Source organism: Rhinopithecus bieti, unplaced genomic scaffold (assembly GCF_001698545.2).
Source record: "Rhinopithecus bieti isolate Rb0 unplaced genomic scaffold, ASM169854v2 scaffold_12155, whole genome shotgun sequence".
NCBI classification, from domain to species: domain Eukaryota; kingdom Metazoa; phylum Chordata; class Mammalia; order Primates; family Cercopithecidae; genus Rhinopithecus; species Rhinopithecus bieti.
Genome location: NW_016807423.1, coordinates 3,602,795 through 3,618,320, shown reverse-complemented (window position 1 = coordinate 3,618,320; position 15,526 = coordinate 3,602,795). Strand labels below are relative to the sequence as shown.

The 15,526-nt window shown below is 55.3% G+C and overlaps 2 protein-coding genes across 6 annotated transcripts in view; one reads left to right on the top strand and one right to left on the bottom strand.

Moving 5' to 3' along the window:
• Positions 1-12,171, top strand: part of SZT2 (SZT2 subunit of KICSTOR complex) — a 65,195-nt gene extending 53,024 nt beyond the window's left edge. For 3 of the 4 annotated variants that reach the window (XM_017881917.1, XM_017881919.1, XM_017881916.1), the window contains 14 exons: positions 128-395; positions 497-576; positions 661-786; positions 906-1,105; positions 3,199-3,289; positions 3,484-3,564; positions 3,647-3,721; positions 4,256-4,469; positions 4,844-4,997; positions 8,863-8,985; positions 9,093-9,498; positions 9,626-9,742; positions 11,120-11,188; positions 11,346-12,171. In XM_017881917.1, coding sequence (XP_017737406.1) covers positions 128-395; positions 497-576; positions 661-786; positions 906-1,105; positions 3,199-3,289; positions 3,484-3,564; positions 3,647-3,721; positions 4,256-4,469; positions 4,844-4,997; positions 8,863-8,985; positions 9,093-9,498; positions 9,626-9,742; positions 11,120-11,188; positions 11,346-11,489 — 2,148 coding nt within the window. In that variant the 3' untranslated portion in view covers positions 11,490-12,171. The remainder of the gene's footprint in view (positions 1-127; positions 396-496; positions 577-660; positions 787-905; positions 1,106-3,198; positions 3,290-3,483; positions 3,565-3,646; positions 3,722-4,255; positions 4,470-4,843; positions 4,998-8,862; positions 8,986-9,092; positions 9,499-9,625; positions 9,743-11,119; positions 11,189-11,345) is intronic. The other variant, XM_017881918.1, reaches the window with a different exon arrangement.
• Positions 12,163-15,226, bottom strand: HYI (hydroxypyruvate isomerase (putative)). Of its 2 annotated transcripts, XM_017881921.1 has the most exons (8): positions 14,604-15,226; positions 14,405-14,516; positions 13,226-13,340; positions 12,960-13,038; positions 12,820-12,869; positions 12,666-12,735; positions 12,418-12,552; positions 12,168-12,320 (listed from the first exon to the last, which is right to left on the bottom strand). In XM_017881921.1, the coding sequence occupies exons 1-8, from the start codon at positions 14,800-14,802 to the stop codon at positions 12,208-12,210; spliced, it is 873 nt and encodes a 290-aa protein (XP_017737410.1). In that variant the 5' UTR covers positions 14,803-15,226; the 3' UTR covers positions 12,168-12,207. The 2 variants fall into 2 exon arrangements, with proteins under 2 accessions (XP_017737409.1, XP_017737410.1); XM_017881920.1 differs by having other exon boundaries at positions 12,163-12,552.
• Positions 15,227-15,526: the final 300 nt, after the last annotated feature.

The window sequence follows — 15,526 nt, the reverse complement described above, 5'->3', positions numbered from 1 at the left end:
CTGGAAAGATGGGACAGACTGAGGGCAGAGGTAGTGGGGAGGGAGAGTCTGAGAGAGGAAGCCATGGGATGAGAGAGAGGGTCCGAGGGCAAAGGCTGTGAACCCATTGCAATGCTCCGTCTCTCAGGAGCCAAACCCGTTCCTGCTGCCAACCATGGAAGTGGAGACCCTCATCCGGAGTGCAAGTCCCCCACTGAGCCGTGAGCAGGGCCGGCTGAGTGGGTCCTCTCGTGGTGGGGGTCCCCTTCCCCTGGACACATTCCCCTTTGACGAGGCCCTAAGGGATATCACGGCTGCCCGCCCCAGCTCCATACTTGGTCCTGTGCCCAGACCTCCTGATCCTGTCACCTACCATGGACAACAGTTCCTAGAGATCAAGATGGCAGAGCGCAGAGGTGAGGGTACTGGGACAGGTAGCGGGGACAGGAAATCTGTAGAGTCTGGGAGGAAGCGGGTGACAATGCCTGGGGCTACTATTAATGCCTTCAACCCTCAGAGCTGGAGCGCCAGATGAAGATGGAAAACCTGTTTGTAACCTGGCAGCAGCGTTCTACTCCAGCCACCATGCCCATCAGTGTGAGTGACCCCAGCTTGCATCTTCCTCGAGGATCTGTGATCCTGCCCCATCACTGCTCCATGCTCACTGCCCTGTTTCCCCAGGCTGGAGAGCTGGAGACCCTGAAGCAGTCATCCCGCCTGGTACATTACTGTGCAACAGCCATGCTCTTCGACCCAGCTGCCTGGCTGCATGGGCCCCCAGAGACCTCTGGACTCCCTGAGGGGCAGGTGAGGCTGACTCCCAGACTTCTAGGAGACCTTTGCTTACCCCACAGTGACCCCCCTCTTCCATCCCCAGCAGGATGGTTGACGGTGAGGAGAATCTTCCTTGATCTTTACTCTCACAGCGGCGCCATCGCCCTGAGTCAGGGTCTGGAAGCCGAGAGGCCCCCACAAGCTGTGAATCCTTGGATGTGTCGCCCCCGGGAGCCCGTGAGGAGCCTTGGCTGAAGGAGCTGAGCTTGGCTTTCCTGCAGCAATATGTGCAGTATCTGCAGAGCATAGGTTTTGTGCTGGTACCACTGCGGCCCCCCTCACCTGCCCGCAGGTGAGCCTGTCCCTGCTTTCCCTTCTGTCTTCTCCTCCTGCACTGCAAGTGAGGCCCCACAGGCCCTTCTTCCTTTTACAAGGTCCTATGTTGACAACTCGGGCTGGGCCCGTGCATGTTCATCCCGCCAGGTTCGCACACGTGTGAGGGTTTTGGATACTTTCACACAGCCCTCGGACGTGTCCTGCAGACCTTGTATGCTTTGTGGAACTCATGATGACACTTGTACACAGAACTGTGTCCATTCTCACAAAGCTTATGCCCACACATTATCTTGTACACTTACACGCTTGCATACATCCCCCCATGTGAATTTTTTTTGGAGACGGAATCTCGCTCCGTCGCCTAGGCTGGAGTACAGTGGCGCGATCTCGGCTCACTGCAACCTCCACCTCCTGGGTTTGAGCAATTCTTGTGCCTCAGTCTGCCAAGTAGCTGGGATTACAGGTGCACACCACCCTGCCTGGCTAATTTTTTGTATTTTAGTAGAGATGGGGTGTCACCATGTTGCCTAAGCTGGTCTTGAACTCCTCAACTCAGGCAGTCTGCCCACCTCAGCCTCCCAAAGTGCTAGGATTGTAGGTGTGAGCCATTACGTCCAGCCTGCACATGTGAATCTTGTACATACTCCTAAGTCTCTGGATCTAGGCCTTAATGATTCCTGTCCTGATCATCCCACTGACCTCTCCTGAGATTTGATGTGGTTCTTGGCCCAGGGAAGTCCTTTTCTCACCAAGGACCTCTATGCTAGGCCTACTTGCATCACTGTTCTCGGTCTGTTCTTGGTCATGTTCACCCACTGGCCAGTACTGACAGGTCTGAGTCTTGGGAAGTAGGCAGCCCCTCTGTCACCACCTCCATTTCCCCTGAGCGCAGGGACAACTCTGCAGCCACCTTTTCATCCACCATTAAATCTCAGATTCCCATGGTTGTGGCCCGTGCTGTATGTTCCTCTCCAGATTCTGTGTTCCCTGCCCTTTCCCAGTAGCTGTATGCGAAAAATGAGCTGTTCACCTTACACACAGCTACTTTTGTGTTTCCAGATTTGTGAGTTTATCAAGGCATGTTCTCCTTCCTCTGTTTTCAGTTAGAACTTTTTCAAGCCAGTAGTCCAGAAAGCCAGTTCTAACTCTCCCATGTTTCTGTGCCCAGCTCTCCACTACCCAGGTTTCCCTCTCTTCCAGGCATTAGGAAGCGAAGGCGCGCCTGCCTCTCCTGTGATCCCATCTCAGAGGCCAGGCTGGCCCCTCCAACCCTGGGGAGGAGCTGCACAGCGTGCTGCCTTGACAGTTCCCAGCTCTAGGAGCTTCTCTAAAGGACTTTAATTTGCACACTTGCCATCAGTTACGCTCTTCCCCCGAAATCTGAATTCCTTTTTAAAACAAGACACTGAGTTAAAAAAAAAAACTGTTTCTGCAGCAAAATTTAAAGCCAGGCCTTCCCTTCCCACCAATCTTTAACAATCACTAAGTCTTGTCCCAGTTTCCTTGAGGTTTAAATGGGACACTTTTTCCGCCAGAGGTTTTGACCCCCAGCAAGAATTCTGGCATTCTATAGCCCCTTGGCGTGAGTGGGTCCCCCTGACCCCTTCTGTTCTGTCCCTTCTTCGCAGTCCTTCCCATGCTTCCCTTCTCCCCTATCCTTTGCACTAAACTGTGATGAGCAATATGCCTCTTAAAGCCTGGAACTGCCATCCCCCAATCAAAAGACAGCAGCTTTTCCCTCTCAGAGGAAGGTACCTAACCAGGCATCAAGCATCTCCTTGAATTTTCCTAATCAAATCGTAGACATGCATCACCCTCCCCCTTCTCTCTCCTGCCTAGCACGCACCCTCTCAGTAGCAGAGAGGCTTAGACTCCACCTCCCTACTGAGCACTGTTTTTGCCTCCCTTGAAGCAGCAGCTGCTGTGGAGAAAGCCCGGCCCTGCAGTCTAGACCTGGACTCCAGGCCCAGCCTTGCCACTCACAGTGGCACCTTTGTGGGCCTGTTTCCTACCCTGCAAAATGATTCCATGTAAAACGGATTCTGGGTCTGATCACTGTGACTGCATGCCACTTGCCTGCCTCATCCTCTTATCCCTCCTCTTCTGCAGCACCAGCCGGCCACGGGCCATGGCTATCCTTGGAACAGAGGGTCGAGGCTCCTTCTCCTGCCCTAAAACCAAGACTGATGGGAGCCCCAAGGTAACTTGTCATATAATGGTAAAGTTACTGATGCTGAATTACTTTCCCACGGCCTGAGGTCATTGACCCTGAGTGATGTACCGAGGTCACTGATCCCAGACTGACACCATTAAAGTCAGGGTCCAAGGGACTTCCACCCTACTGATTCGAGGCTAGTGAGCCCCCAATCCTTGCCCCGTTTTTCCTTTCTTCAGAGTACTAGCTCTCCAGTAACCACCTACCACCTGCAGCGGGCACTGCCTGGGGGCATCATCCTCATGGAACTGACATTCCAGGTAAGCAGGAGGAGCACTGAGTGGAGAGAGCCAGACCCACCTGTCTCTTGCCTTCCTGATCTCATCTTCACCTTCCCTCCAGGGCTGTTACTTCTGTGTCAAACAGTTTGCCCTGGAATGTTCCCGAATCCCAATGGGGCAGGCTGTCAACTCACAGGTATGTGGATGAGGTGTAGGCACAGTCAGTGCACCCCAGTGTCCTGTGGGCAGCATAGCTCCATGTCCCATTTGCCGGGCAGTAGAGTAATGCAGTGGGCAGGCTGGCCTAGTGACTGATCCAGTGCTGTGGCCTGGCTAGGTCAGTGCTCATTCTGGTGAGCTGCACTCACTACCAGGCTGATCCCGTCGGTCATCCAAAGTGTGTTCAGCTGTAGCCCTGAGGCAGCACAGTGCCTGGTCTGGCCTGTAGTCATCTAGGGTCTGTGGCAGACCCTAGTGGAATCTGGGATACAGCAAAATGGCCCAGTTTCTCAAAATGGCCCTAGTTTCATGGAAGTAGTTACAATACAGTATGAAAAAGGGAGGCTAGAATGAGGAGGCCTTCCCACAGAAACCATTCTGGCAGAGGGCATTCCACTGGGCCACAGCCGCAGAGGAAAGATTGCACTTCTTCCCGCGGAAGGAGGGAAACATGTATTGGGCAGCCAGTGCAGCCACACCCTAACCCTGTCTCCTGCTGCTGCCTCCCCAGCTGTCTATGCTGTTCACAGAGGAGTGTGACAAGGTGCGGGACCTGATGCACGTGCACTCGTTCAGCTATGACTTCCATCTGCGCCTTGTGCACCAGCACGTGCTAGGCGCCCACCTGGTGCTGCGGCACGGCTACCACCTCACCACCTTCCTGCGACACTTCCTGGCCCACCACCCCGACGGACCCCACTTCGGCCGCAATCACATTTACCAAGGTCAGTGCCCAAGGGCAAGCCAGTGAACCCAAAAAAGAACAGGCCACAGGTGCCTCCAGGTCAGGGCTGGTGGAACCACCTCCCTGGACAGGTGGTCCCATGTTGTTAATTACCTCATGTCACATATATCATGTCCCCATGTTTCTGTCCTGTGTCTTTCTTACCAAAGTTTGGACCCCATGTCACATGTTCCCTGCCCTCTGAGTAACTTTTGTCCCATCTCAGTGTTCCACAGGAATGCAGGAGCTCCTAAGGAAAGCAGACCCTCTCTACCTGCCAGTCAGAGCTTTAAAGACTCCCATCCCTGTGCCCCACCAGATCAGTGTGTCTGTCCTAGGCTTAGTGTCTGCTGTCTCCTGTTACTTACCCCTCAGGGACATTGGAGCTCCCCACACCACTCATCGCTGCCCACCAGCTGTACAACTACGTGGCTGACCATGCCAGCTCTTACCACATGAAGCCATTGCGAATGGCCCGGCCAGGGGGCCCAGAACACAATGAGTATGCCCTGGTGTCGGCATGGCACAGGTAAGGCTGGGAGGGGCATCCAGCATGCACGCTGCAGGAGCTGGGGCTGGGACATACTTGCAGTAGGGAGACCCGTGTTTTCTTGGGCAGGGTGAGGTTTGTTTCATTAGAACACCAGAGTTGACATCNTTGCATACATCCCCCCATGTGAATTTTTTTTGGAGACGGAATCTCGCTCCGTCGCCTAGGCTGGAGTACAGTGGCGCGATCTCGGCTCACTGCAACCTCCACCTCCTGGGTTTGAGCAATTCTTGTGCCTCAGTCTGCCAAGTAGCTGGGATTACAGGTGCACACCACCCTGCCTGGCTAATTTTTTGTATTTTAGTAGAGATGGGGTGTCACCATGTTGCCTAAGCTGGTCTTGAACTCCTCAACTCAGGCAGTCTGCCCACCTCAGCCTCCCAAAGTGCTAGGATTGTAGGTGTGAGCCATTACGTCCAGCCTGCACATGTGAATCTTGTACATACTCCTAAGTCTCTGGATCTAGGCCTTAATGATTCCTGTCCTGATCATCCCACTGACCTCTCCTGAGATTTGATGTGGTTCTTGGCCCAGGGAAGTCCTTTTCTCACCAAGGACCTCTATGCTAGGCCTACTTGCATCACTGTTCTCGGTCTGTTCTTGGTCATGTTCACCCACTGGCCAGTACTGACAGGTCTGAGTCTTGGGAAGTAGGCAGCCCCTCTGTCACCACCTCCATTTCCCCTGAGCGCAGGGACAACTCTGCAGCCACCTTTTCATCCACCATTAAATCTCAGATTCCCATGGTTGTGGCCCGTGCTGTATGTTCCTCTCCAGATTCTGTGTTCCCTGCCCTTTCCCAGTAGCTGTATGCGAAAATGAGCTGTTCACCTTACACACAGCTACTTTTGTGTTTCCAGATTTGTGAGTTTATCAAGGCATGTTCTCCTTCCTCTGTTTTCAGTTAGAACTTTTCAAGCCAGTAGTCCAGAAAGCCAGTTCTAACTCTCCCATGTTTCTGTGCCCAGCTCTCCACTACCCAGGTTTCCCTCTCTTCCAGGCATTAGGAAGCGAAGGCGCGCCTGCCTCTCCTGTGATCCCATCTCAGAGGCCAGGCTGGCCCCTCCAACCCTGGGGAGGAGCTGCACAGCGTGCTGCCTTGACAGTTCCCAGCTCTAGGAGCTTCTCTAAAGGACTTTAATTTGCACACTTGCCATCAGTTACGCTCTTCCCCGAAATCTGAATTCCTTTTAAAACAAGACACTGAGTTAAAAAAAAAAACTGTTTCTGCAGCAAAATTTAAAGCCAGGCCTTCCCTTCCCACCAATCTTTAACAATCACTAAGTCTTGTCCCAGTTTCCTTGAGGTTTAAATGGGACACTTTTCCGCCAGAGGTTTTGACCCCAGCAAGAATTCTGGCATTCTATAGCCCCTTGGCGTGAGTGGGTCCCCTGACCCCTTCTGTTCTGTCCCTTCTTCGCAGTCCTTCCCATGCTTCCCTTCTCCCCTATCCTTTGCACTAAACTGTGATGAGCAATATGCCTCTTAAAGCCTGGAACTGCCATCCCCAATCAAAAGACAGCAGCTTTTCCCTCTCAGAGGAAGGTACCTAACCAGGCATCAAGCATCTCCTTGAATTTTCCTAATCAAATCGTAGACATGCATCACCCTCCCCTTCTCTCTCCTGCCTAGCACGCACCCTCTCAGTAGCAGAGAGGCTTAGACTCCACCTCCCTACTGAGCACTGTTTTGCCTCCCTTGAAGCAGCAGCTGCTGTGGAGAAAGCCCGGCCCTGCAGTCTAGACCTGGACTCCAGGCCCAGCCTTGCCACTCACAGTGGCACCTTTGTGGGCCTGTTTCCTACCCTGCAAAATGATTCCATGTAAAACGGATTCTGGGTCTGATCACTGTGACTGCATGCCACTTGCCTGCCTCATCCTCTTATCCCTCCTCTTCTGCAGCACCAGCCGGCCACGGGCCATGGCTATCCTTGGAACAGAGGGTCGAGGCTCCTTCTCCTGCCCTAAAACCAAGACTGATGGGAGCCCCAAGGTAACTTGTCATATAATGGTAAAGTTACTGATGCTGAATTACTTTCCCACGGCCTGAGGTCATTGACCCTGAGTGATGTACCGAGGTCACTGATCCCAGACTGACACCATTAAAGTCAGGGTCCAAGGGACTTCCACCCTACTGATTCGAGGCTAGTGAGCCCCAATCCTTGCCCCGTTTTCCTTTCTTCAGAGTACTAGCTCTCCAGTAACCACCTACCACCTGCAGCGGGCACTGCCTGGGGCATCATCCTCATGGAACTGACATTCCAGGTAAGCAGGAGGAGCACTGAGTGGAGAGAGCCAGACCCACCTGTCTCTTGCCTTCCTGATCTCATCTTCACCTTCCCTCCAGGGCTGTTACTTCTGTGTCAAACAGTTTGCCCTGGAATGTTCCCGAATCCCAATGGGGCAGGCTGTCAACTCACAGGTATGTGGATGAGGTGTAGGCACAGTCAGTGCACCCCAGTGTCCTGTGGGCAGCATAGCTCCATGTCCCATTTGCCGGGCAGTAGAGTAATGCAGTGGGCAGGCTGGCCTAGTGACTGATCCAGTGCTGTGGCCTGGCTAGGTCAGTGCTCATTCTGGTGAGCTGCACTCACTACCAGGCTGATCCCGTCGGTCATCCAAAGTGTGTTCAGCTGTAGCCCTGAGGCAGCACAGTGCCTGGTCTGGCCTGTAGTCATCTAGGGTCTGTGGCAGACCCTAGTGGAATCTGGGATACAGCAAAATGGCCCAGTTTCTCAAAATGGCCCTAGTTTCATGGAAGTAGTTACAATACAGTATGAAAAGGGAGGCTAGAATGAGGAGGCCTTCCCACAGAAACCATTCTGGCAGAGGGCATTCCACTGGGCCACAGCCGCAGAGGAAAGATTGCACTTCTTCCCGCGGAAGGAGGGAAACATGTATTGGGCAGCCAGTGCAGCCACACCCTAACCCTGTCTCCTGCTGCTGCCTCCCCAGCTGTCTATGCTGTTCACAGAGGAGTGTGACAAGGTGCGGGACCTGATGCACGTGCACTCGTTCAGCTATGACTTCCATCTGCGCCTTGTGCACCAGCACGTGCTAGGCGCCCACCTGGTGCTGCGGCACGGCTACCACCTCACCACCTTCCTGCGACACTTCCTGGCCCACCACCCCGACGGACCCCACTTCGGCCGCAATCACATTTACCAAGGTCAGTGCCCAAGGGCAAGCCAGTGAACCCAAAAAAGAACAGGCCACAGGTGCCTCCAGGTCAGGGCTGGTGGAACCACCTCCCTGGACAGGTGGTCCCATGTTGTTAATTACCTCATGTCACATATATCATGTCCCCATGTTTCTGTCCTGTGTCTTTCTTACCAAAGTTTGGACCCCATGTCACATGTTCCCTGCCCTCTGAGTAACTTTTGTCCCATCTCAGTGTTCCACAGGAATGCAGGAGCTCCTAAGGAAAGCAGACCCTCTCTACCTGCCAGTCAGAGCTTTAAAGACTCCCATCCCTGTGCCCCACCAGATCAGTGTGTCTGTCCTAGGCTTAGTGTCTGCTGTCTCCTGTTACTTACCCCTCAGGGACATTGGAGCTCCCCACACCACTCATCGCTGCCCACCAGCTGTACAACTACGTGGCTGACCATGCCAGCTCTTACCACATGAAGCCATTGCGAATGGCCCGGCCAGGGGCCCAGAACACAATGAGTATGCCCTGGTGTCGGCATGGCACAGGTAAGGCTGGGAGGGGCATCCAGCATGCACGCTGCAGGAGCTGGGGCTGGGACATACTTGCAGTAGGGAGACCCGTGTTTTCTTGGGCAGGGTGAGGTTTGTTTCATTAGAACACCAGAGTTGACATCTCCCCAACCTGTCCTTCACAGCTCTGGCTCCTACCTGGATTCTGAGGGACTTCGCCACCAGGATGACTTTGATGTGTCTCTGCTTGTCTGTCACTGTGCTGCACCCTTTGAGGAGCAAGGAGAGGCTGAGCGGCACGTTCTGCGGTCAGCAGATCCCCTACCTTGAACACGCCCATTTCCCAGCCTGCCCCGCCCTGCCCTGTGTGTCTCTTGCTATGACCACCACTCTCCTGCCCTGCTCCCCACCCCAGGCTACAGTTCTTCGTGGTGCTCACCAGCCAGCGAGAGCTCTTCCCCAGGCTCACTGCTGACATGCGCCGCTTCCGGAAGCCACCCAGACTGCCCCCTGAGCCAGAGGCTCCTGGGAGTTCAGCTGGCAGCCCTGGGGAGGCCTCAGGGCTTGTTCTAGCGCCAGGACCGGCTCCTCTGTTCCCACCACTGGCTGCAGAGGTGGGCATGGCACGGGCACGACTGGCTCAGCTGGTACGGCTGGCTGGAGGGCACTGCCGTCGGGACACCCTTTGGAAGCGCCTCTTCTTGCTGGAGCCACCAGGGCCTGATCGACTGCGGCTAGGGGGGCGCCTGGCTCTGGCAGAGCTAGAGGAGCTCCTAGAAGCAGTCCATACCAAATCCATTGGGGACATCGACCCCCAGCTGGTAAGGGACTGTGGGCTCCCAAAAGAGCTGGGATAGATGCCAGGAATTCCACTGGCAGCCAGGGCAGAGAGCACAGGAATCTGAGGTGACTGGCACAGAAGACTCAGGCCTGTGGCTCCTCCCCCAGGACTGCTTCCTATCCATGACAGTCTCCTGGTACCAGAGCCTGATCAAAGTTCTCCTAAGCCGCTTCCCCCAGAGTTGTCGCCATTTCCAAAGCCCAGACTTGGGAACTCAGTACCTGGTAAGTCCCCTTGAGCTTACTCTGAAAAGGGAAACATAGCAAAAATCCTCACCAGACAGATGCGCCCCTAGGCTGACCAAACAAGCTCTCCTCTGGAGGCCTAGACAGAATGGGACTCCACAGATACATGTAAAACCCTTCCAGTACCGGGCGTCGAGCTACAGTACGTGATTCTCTGAGCAGCTCTGCCCTCAAAGACTCACCAAGAACACAAGCCTTGGCTTGAGATCCTGAGGGCCAGGCTCTGGAACTGACAACCCAAGGAGCTCTCAGAACTTCGTCAGTAGGCTGGAGCCCCAGAAAGGACTCCGTGGGCTTTAAAGCGTTGTTACTTAAAGTGTGGTCCACAGACCAGCAGCCGCAGCACCTGGGAGCTTGCTGAAACGCAGGCTCTCCGGCCACATCTGAGACTGCTGACTCGGGATCTGCAGGTTGCCAGTCTCCCCAGTTGATTTGTGTGCACACTGAAGTTTGAAAGCGCTGCTATAAAGGACAGGTAGAGAGAGCTGTGGTGGTGGAGCATGGGGCATTAAGGAGCCCACAGAGATGGGCCCGGCCAGAGCTGAGGTTCAAGAGAGGAGGCATTACGAGAGAAGATTCCAAGTGAGAAAGTAGGAGGTGGAGCCAGGTGAGGTATCCTGCAGCACAGCGCTTGTGCAGAGGATTCATTTCAGGGTGCAGGAAGGGTCTCCCAGAGAAGCCGACGTTTGTTAGGATGAGGCTGCAGTAGTGTCAGCGGTTGTGAATAGAGGGGGGTGCCCCTGTGGGTGGTGGGAAGGCTGGAGCAGGAGTGGGTTTTGGGGAAGGGTGACAAGTCCAACCTGGGGGAAGCTGAGTCTGGGGTCCATAAGGCCCTTCACTGTCTGCAAGGTTTGTGGGTACCAGGGATTCAAGCTCAGGAGAGTCGTAGGCAGCAGCTCTGTGAACAGGTGGTAACTGAAGCCTTGGGAGAGCAAATCATCCCGGGGTGGATCACCAAGCAGAGTGTTAGGGAGCAGACAGACATAAGGAGACAGGACAATCCCAGGGGTGGTCAGAGAGGAGTCCCAGGACAGGAGGCAAGGAGGTTGTGCCAGGGGTACAGCACTCTCCACTGATTGGCTTCAGTGTACCAGGCTCTGTGTGGGGCCTCCAGGATCAACTGTTACCCCACATTCTGACGCAGCTCAGATGGGCTGACCGGCAAGCCAGTGAGGATGAGGACTGAGGCTCAATTTGGAGACATGGTTCTATGTGACCTCGGGGTGCAGATGGGGTGAGGCGTGGAGATGGAAGTAGGCCTCTCCTCATCCTCCCTTCACCTCAGGATGCCCTGTGGAAGGGTCTGTGTCACCTCGGGGAAGAGACCTCAGTCCCCTTCTCATCTTTTCACTGCAGGTTGTGCTGAATCAGAAGTTCACTGACTGCTTTGTGCTGGTGTTTCTGGACTCCCACTTAGGAAAGACGGTGAGAACAAGTCGGGGGCTTTGTGTCAGCCTTGTGGAAGGCTGTACCCCAAATGTATGGAGCCTGCGGGTTGGGGTGCCCACCCTTTCTGAGCCCTGCCTCCTGTCCCCACCCATGCCCTCCTCTCACCAGCGCACCCCCACCATGTTCCCCACAGTCTCTGACAGTGGTTTTCCGAGAGCCCTTCCCAGTACAGCCCCAGGACAGCGAGAGCCCCCCTGCCCAACTAGTCTCCACCTACCACCACTTGGAGTCTGTCATCAACACAGCCTGTTTCACCCTCTGGACCCGCCTCCTCTGAGGGAGTGGACTGGACCACTGCATGTCACTGTTCCTCGGATCATGGGTCTACAAGGTTGCCCACCAGAGGCAGGACTGACCAGCCATTCTGGGCCCCACGGCAAGCCAGACACTGAGTGACACCAAAGGCTTTGTAACTATGTCTTGGGGGTCTGCTGCCCCAGCCTGGCAGCAGAGAACTGCCCTCCTCAAACACCCGCAGCCAGTGACCCATCCAGGACTTCAGAGGGTCAGGTCAACCCCAAGGACCCCTTGGGCCCTTCTGGGGTACTCCTTTCTGCCCACCTGGTAGAGTCTCAGGAGTTCACACGGGGTGGCAAAAACCCCCTAGAGCTCCTCTACCTGATCCTGCCCCCCAGCCTTTGACCACGGTCAGCCACCTGTGTCCCTTGAGCCCTCGGGTCTTCACTTCCCACTTGGACATCACTGCTGGACATTCCCATTGAGATGACACCTGGGTTCCAATCCCAGCTTTGCCTTTGAAACACCTGTGGCCACTGTCAAGTCCCTTTGCTCTCAGACCCTGGGATTCTCATCCTTTAATGAGAAGGTGGGCTCAGAAGCTCTCCCATCTCCACAGCAACCCTGGCACTGGCTTCTTAATGGGAGGGAAGCAACAGAAACTGAAGTGTTAGACACTATGTGTCCCCCCACCCCATAACAGAGACATAAGACAATGTTCAGCAGGTCGTCTTTAATGCAGAGGAGGAGATGGGATCTCACTCGCTGTCTAGAGGCATGTGGGTGGTGTGCAGGCCCTCGCTGGCCACCTCTGGGTGGCCCCGCCTATCCCAGTATGAACGTAGCCAACTCAAGCCCTCTACTGTGTCTCCTGTAGGGAGAGGGAGGCCTCGGCATCTCAGCCGACAAGGAGAAAACAGCCCCTGTCCAGTCCCTCCAGAGCTCCCTTCCCCAGGGCCACCCCTCACCTTGAGGCTGATACTCGCAGCCCACAAAGCCTTTGTAGCCTTCATCTTCCAGCAGTTGAAACAGATAGGGGAAATTCAGCTCTCCGGGGCTGCTGGGCTCCCCTCGGCCTGGGACCTGTGCCACCTGCACATGCCCTGGGGACAGATGTGGACAGATGTGGACAAATGTGGGGTCCAGGCTCCTGCCAGGGCCTGAAGAACAGATGTGGGGATTGAAAGGGTGGGAGGGCAAAGGAAACTCCTCTCACCAACAATGGGTAGGAACTCCCGAATGTTTCCTGTCAGGTTCCCATCCATGATCTGCCAGTGGAATATGTCCTGGGGAAGAGGATACTACAGTCCGAGACCCCGCAGGCCCCACCCTCCTTCCGGTCTTCGAAGTACCCCCTTTCTTCCACTTACCATTTGTAATTGGAGGTTGGGTCTTCCGACCTTCTGTAAGATGGCTGCCGCTGTAAGAGAAGCCAGGGAGAGGGGGCCGTGAGCCTCGAGGAGAACACAGGAATCAAAAGGGACAGAAGGAGACAGGGCTGGGGTCATACCCTGCTGGGGCGTGTCCAGGAAGTACTGGGGGTCAGTGATGCGGGTATTGATGGGCTCCAGCAGTCCCACGAGGTCCTCCTAGCAGCATGTTGGGTGCTGTGAATAGAGCTCCTTCCCAAGTTTGTCCCCCATCAGTCACTGATCAAGGCCCTCACCTGTCCCTCTGACCTAGGCTGGCAGCCTCACGTGCTGTCCCCACTGTGCACCCCCTCCTCCGCACACCCACAAAGACATGTAAGTACATGTGTGTTTCCACCTTTCTCACCTGAGCCAAAACCCCAGCTGCATGCCTCAGATTCTCCAGAAAAACGATCTCCATCTCAGCTTTGACTGCTCTTCGATCAGCTCCCTGGGGTACTCGGCCAGCCATCAGGTGGATCCTGTGAGGAAGATGGACTGGAGGCCTTGCCTCCCTTGGCTCTCTGCACCTCTTCCAGGATTCCCTGCCGGCCCTTGCCTGTCTCCCCAGGTCTCCAGTCCATGGCACCCGAGCCACAATGCCCAGGCATCCCAGCACTTTCCAGAGACACTTCAGTGACGGCCTAGGGGAAGCCCTTTCCCAGACACCTCAGCGTCCACCCACCGCCCCCTGCCTCCAGTACTTTCCACCTTTCCTTCCCTCGGTCCTCCTCCTCAACCTACAACCTGCTAAATTCTCACCTTTAAAAATTATCCTGACCCTTGCTTGCCCTTCTCAGGTATTCCGTGCTGCTGTCTCTACTTCCTCTCCTTGCATCTACTACTTAGACTCTTCCCATCTTTTTTCTGCCCCCACCATTGACCCGTAGTGATCCCCTCTTGCTAATTCTTTCTGAGCCTGTTTGGCCTCTGCAGGATTTGACATTTGATCAGCCCCATTTGAGCCGTCCACCTCCTCCCATCATCCCCTGATCTTATCAGCCACATCCAGCTCTGAACAGACATTCCAGGCCTCCCCACCCCAACAGGCTACATACATGTCCAGCCTTAGGAACGCTGCGGAACACACCAGGCTGCCTCTTGCCACAGCACCCTTGCCGGGAATACTTTACCTTCTGCCCATCAAGCAATGCCCACTCCTTGAAGACAGTCTAAGCATCACTACCTGTAAGCAGCTTTCTCTGATCCAGACAGGGTTAGGTGCTTACCCCTGCTCCCACAGCTTCCTGGAATAGGCCTGTCCTCAAATGGATCACTGCATATATTTACTCTCCTATCTTCCTAGGCAGACTGAGCTCCCAGCATGGGATCCCAGCATGGGATGAGCATGAAAGAGTGGCAAACAGACTGGCACAGGACAGATAAAATATAAAAGGCAATTTACAAAGGACCAGGACCGCAGAGGCGGAGATAGGCCAGTGGGCTCAGACTTCTGAGCGTCTCAGACCTCAGGTCCTCGACTCCCTGAACCTGCGGCAGGGTCATGGGTCACAGAGGGGTGGGGCTTCGGATGGAGGCGGGGTACCTGGGACAGCCCAGGGCCTTGGCGTATCGCACGGCCTGCTCCAGACCCTGTCGGAAGGCCGCCTGTCTCCCGGGGACGGCCCCCAGCCCCATTTCCCCTTTCTCTTGGTCTCCTGCAAAGAGAACGGACCTCAGCCCCCGACTCGGGCACTGCCCTGCCCGCGCCCCGCCCCCCACCAGCCTCCCGGCCCGCGGCGCACCCGGGGGCGTGTTGATCAGCACAAGCCGCAGCCCCGCTTCTCGCGCGGCGCGCGCCAGCACCTCAGGCGGCTCCGCGTAAGGCCAGGCCACTTCGACAGCCTCGAAGCCCGAGCTGCCCGCGGCCCGCAGCCGCGCGGGGAGGCCGAGGAGCTCGGGGAATAGCCAGGACAGATTGGCGGAGAAGCGCAGCGCCGCCATGCCTGGGAGGCCGGGCCGGGCAGAGTCCGAGGGCTCCAAAGGCGGCGGGCGGGGCGGGGCTCTACTTCCTGGCCCTGCGAACAAACGTGCACTCTTCGGGGTTAGAAAAGCGAAGTGCTGTAAAAATCCGGGCCTTCGCGAAAAGCGCCTTCCGTGAGCGAGAGAGGGAGCGCGGGGAGAGGCGAAGGGGCGGGGCGAGGGCAGCCGGAAAAGGAGCGGGGCTCGCGCGGGGAGAAGGTGGGGAGGCCGGGCTCTCGGACCGAAAGCCGGACGCGGGGCAAGAGAGAGCTGGCTGCCCGAGGGCCAGGTTGCAATGGTGGGACGTGCACTTTAATACTGAGTCTTTCCTCTGTTTATAAAAATGCTATCTGTTCGTTAAGCAACATTTGAAAGCTGTGTAACCAAATAAAGAAGCATTTTTATACCACCAGTTATCACACCACTAGCCTGTTAGCTTTCCCGTCCAAATTTTAAAATATGCAGTTTTTTTCTTTGGAAATTCTGATCATTCGGGATATGCGGTTTTATAGCCCTTTTTCATGGAATATTATTTTGTGAGCATTTCCTCGTGTTTTCCAATAGCCTTCAAAATCTGTGCCTTCGCTGCTCATTGTTGCACACCTAAGCAGCAAGTCATTTATTGTACTTTGTGGTTGGATATTGTGTGTGCGCGCGCGCGCTGCAAGCGCACTTTCATGCACTTTTTAGTCCCTATCTCTGACTC

What these genes read in the sequence shown, in the direction of transcription:
- HYI (XM_017881920.1), bottom strand. Translation starts at nt 14,802, where the DNA reads ATGGCGGCGCTGCGCTTCTCCGCCAATCTGTCCTGGCTATTCCCCGAG. An exon ending in CAGCTGGGGTTTTGGCTCAG is followed by an intron (nt 13,039 to 13,225) that starts GTGAGAAAGGTG and finishes ACATGCTGCTAG; the next exon opens with GAGGACCTCGTGGGACTGCT. An exon ending in CCTGGACACGCCCCAGCAGG is followed by an intron (nt 12,870 to 12,959) that starts GTATGACCCCAG and finishes CTTCTCTTACAG; the next exon opens with CGGCAGCCATCTTACAGAAG.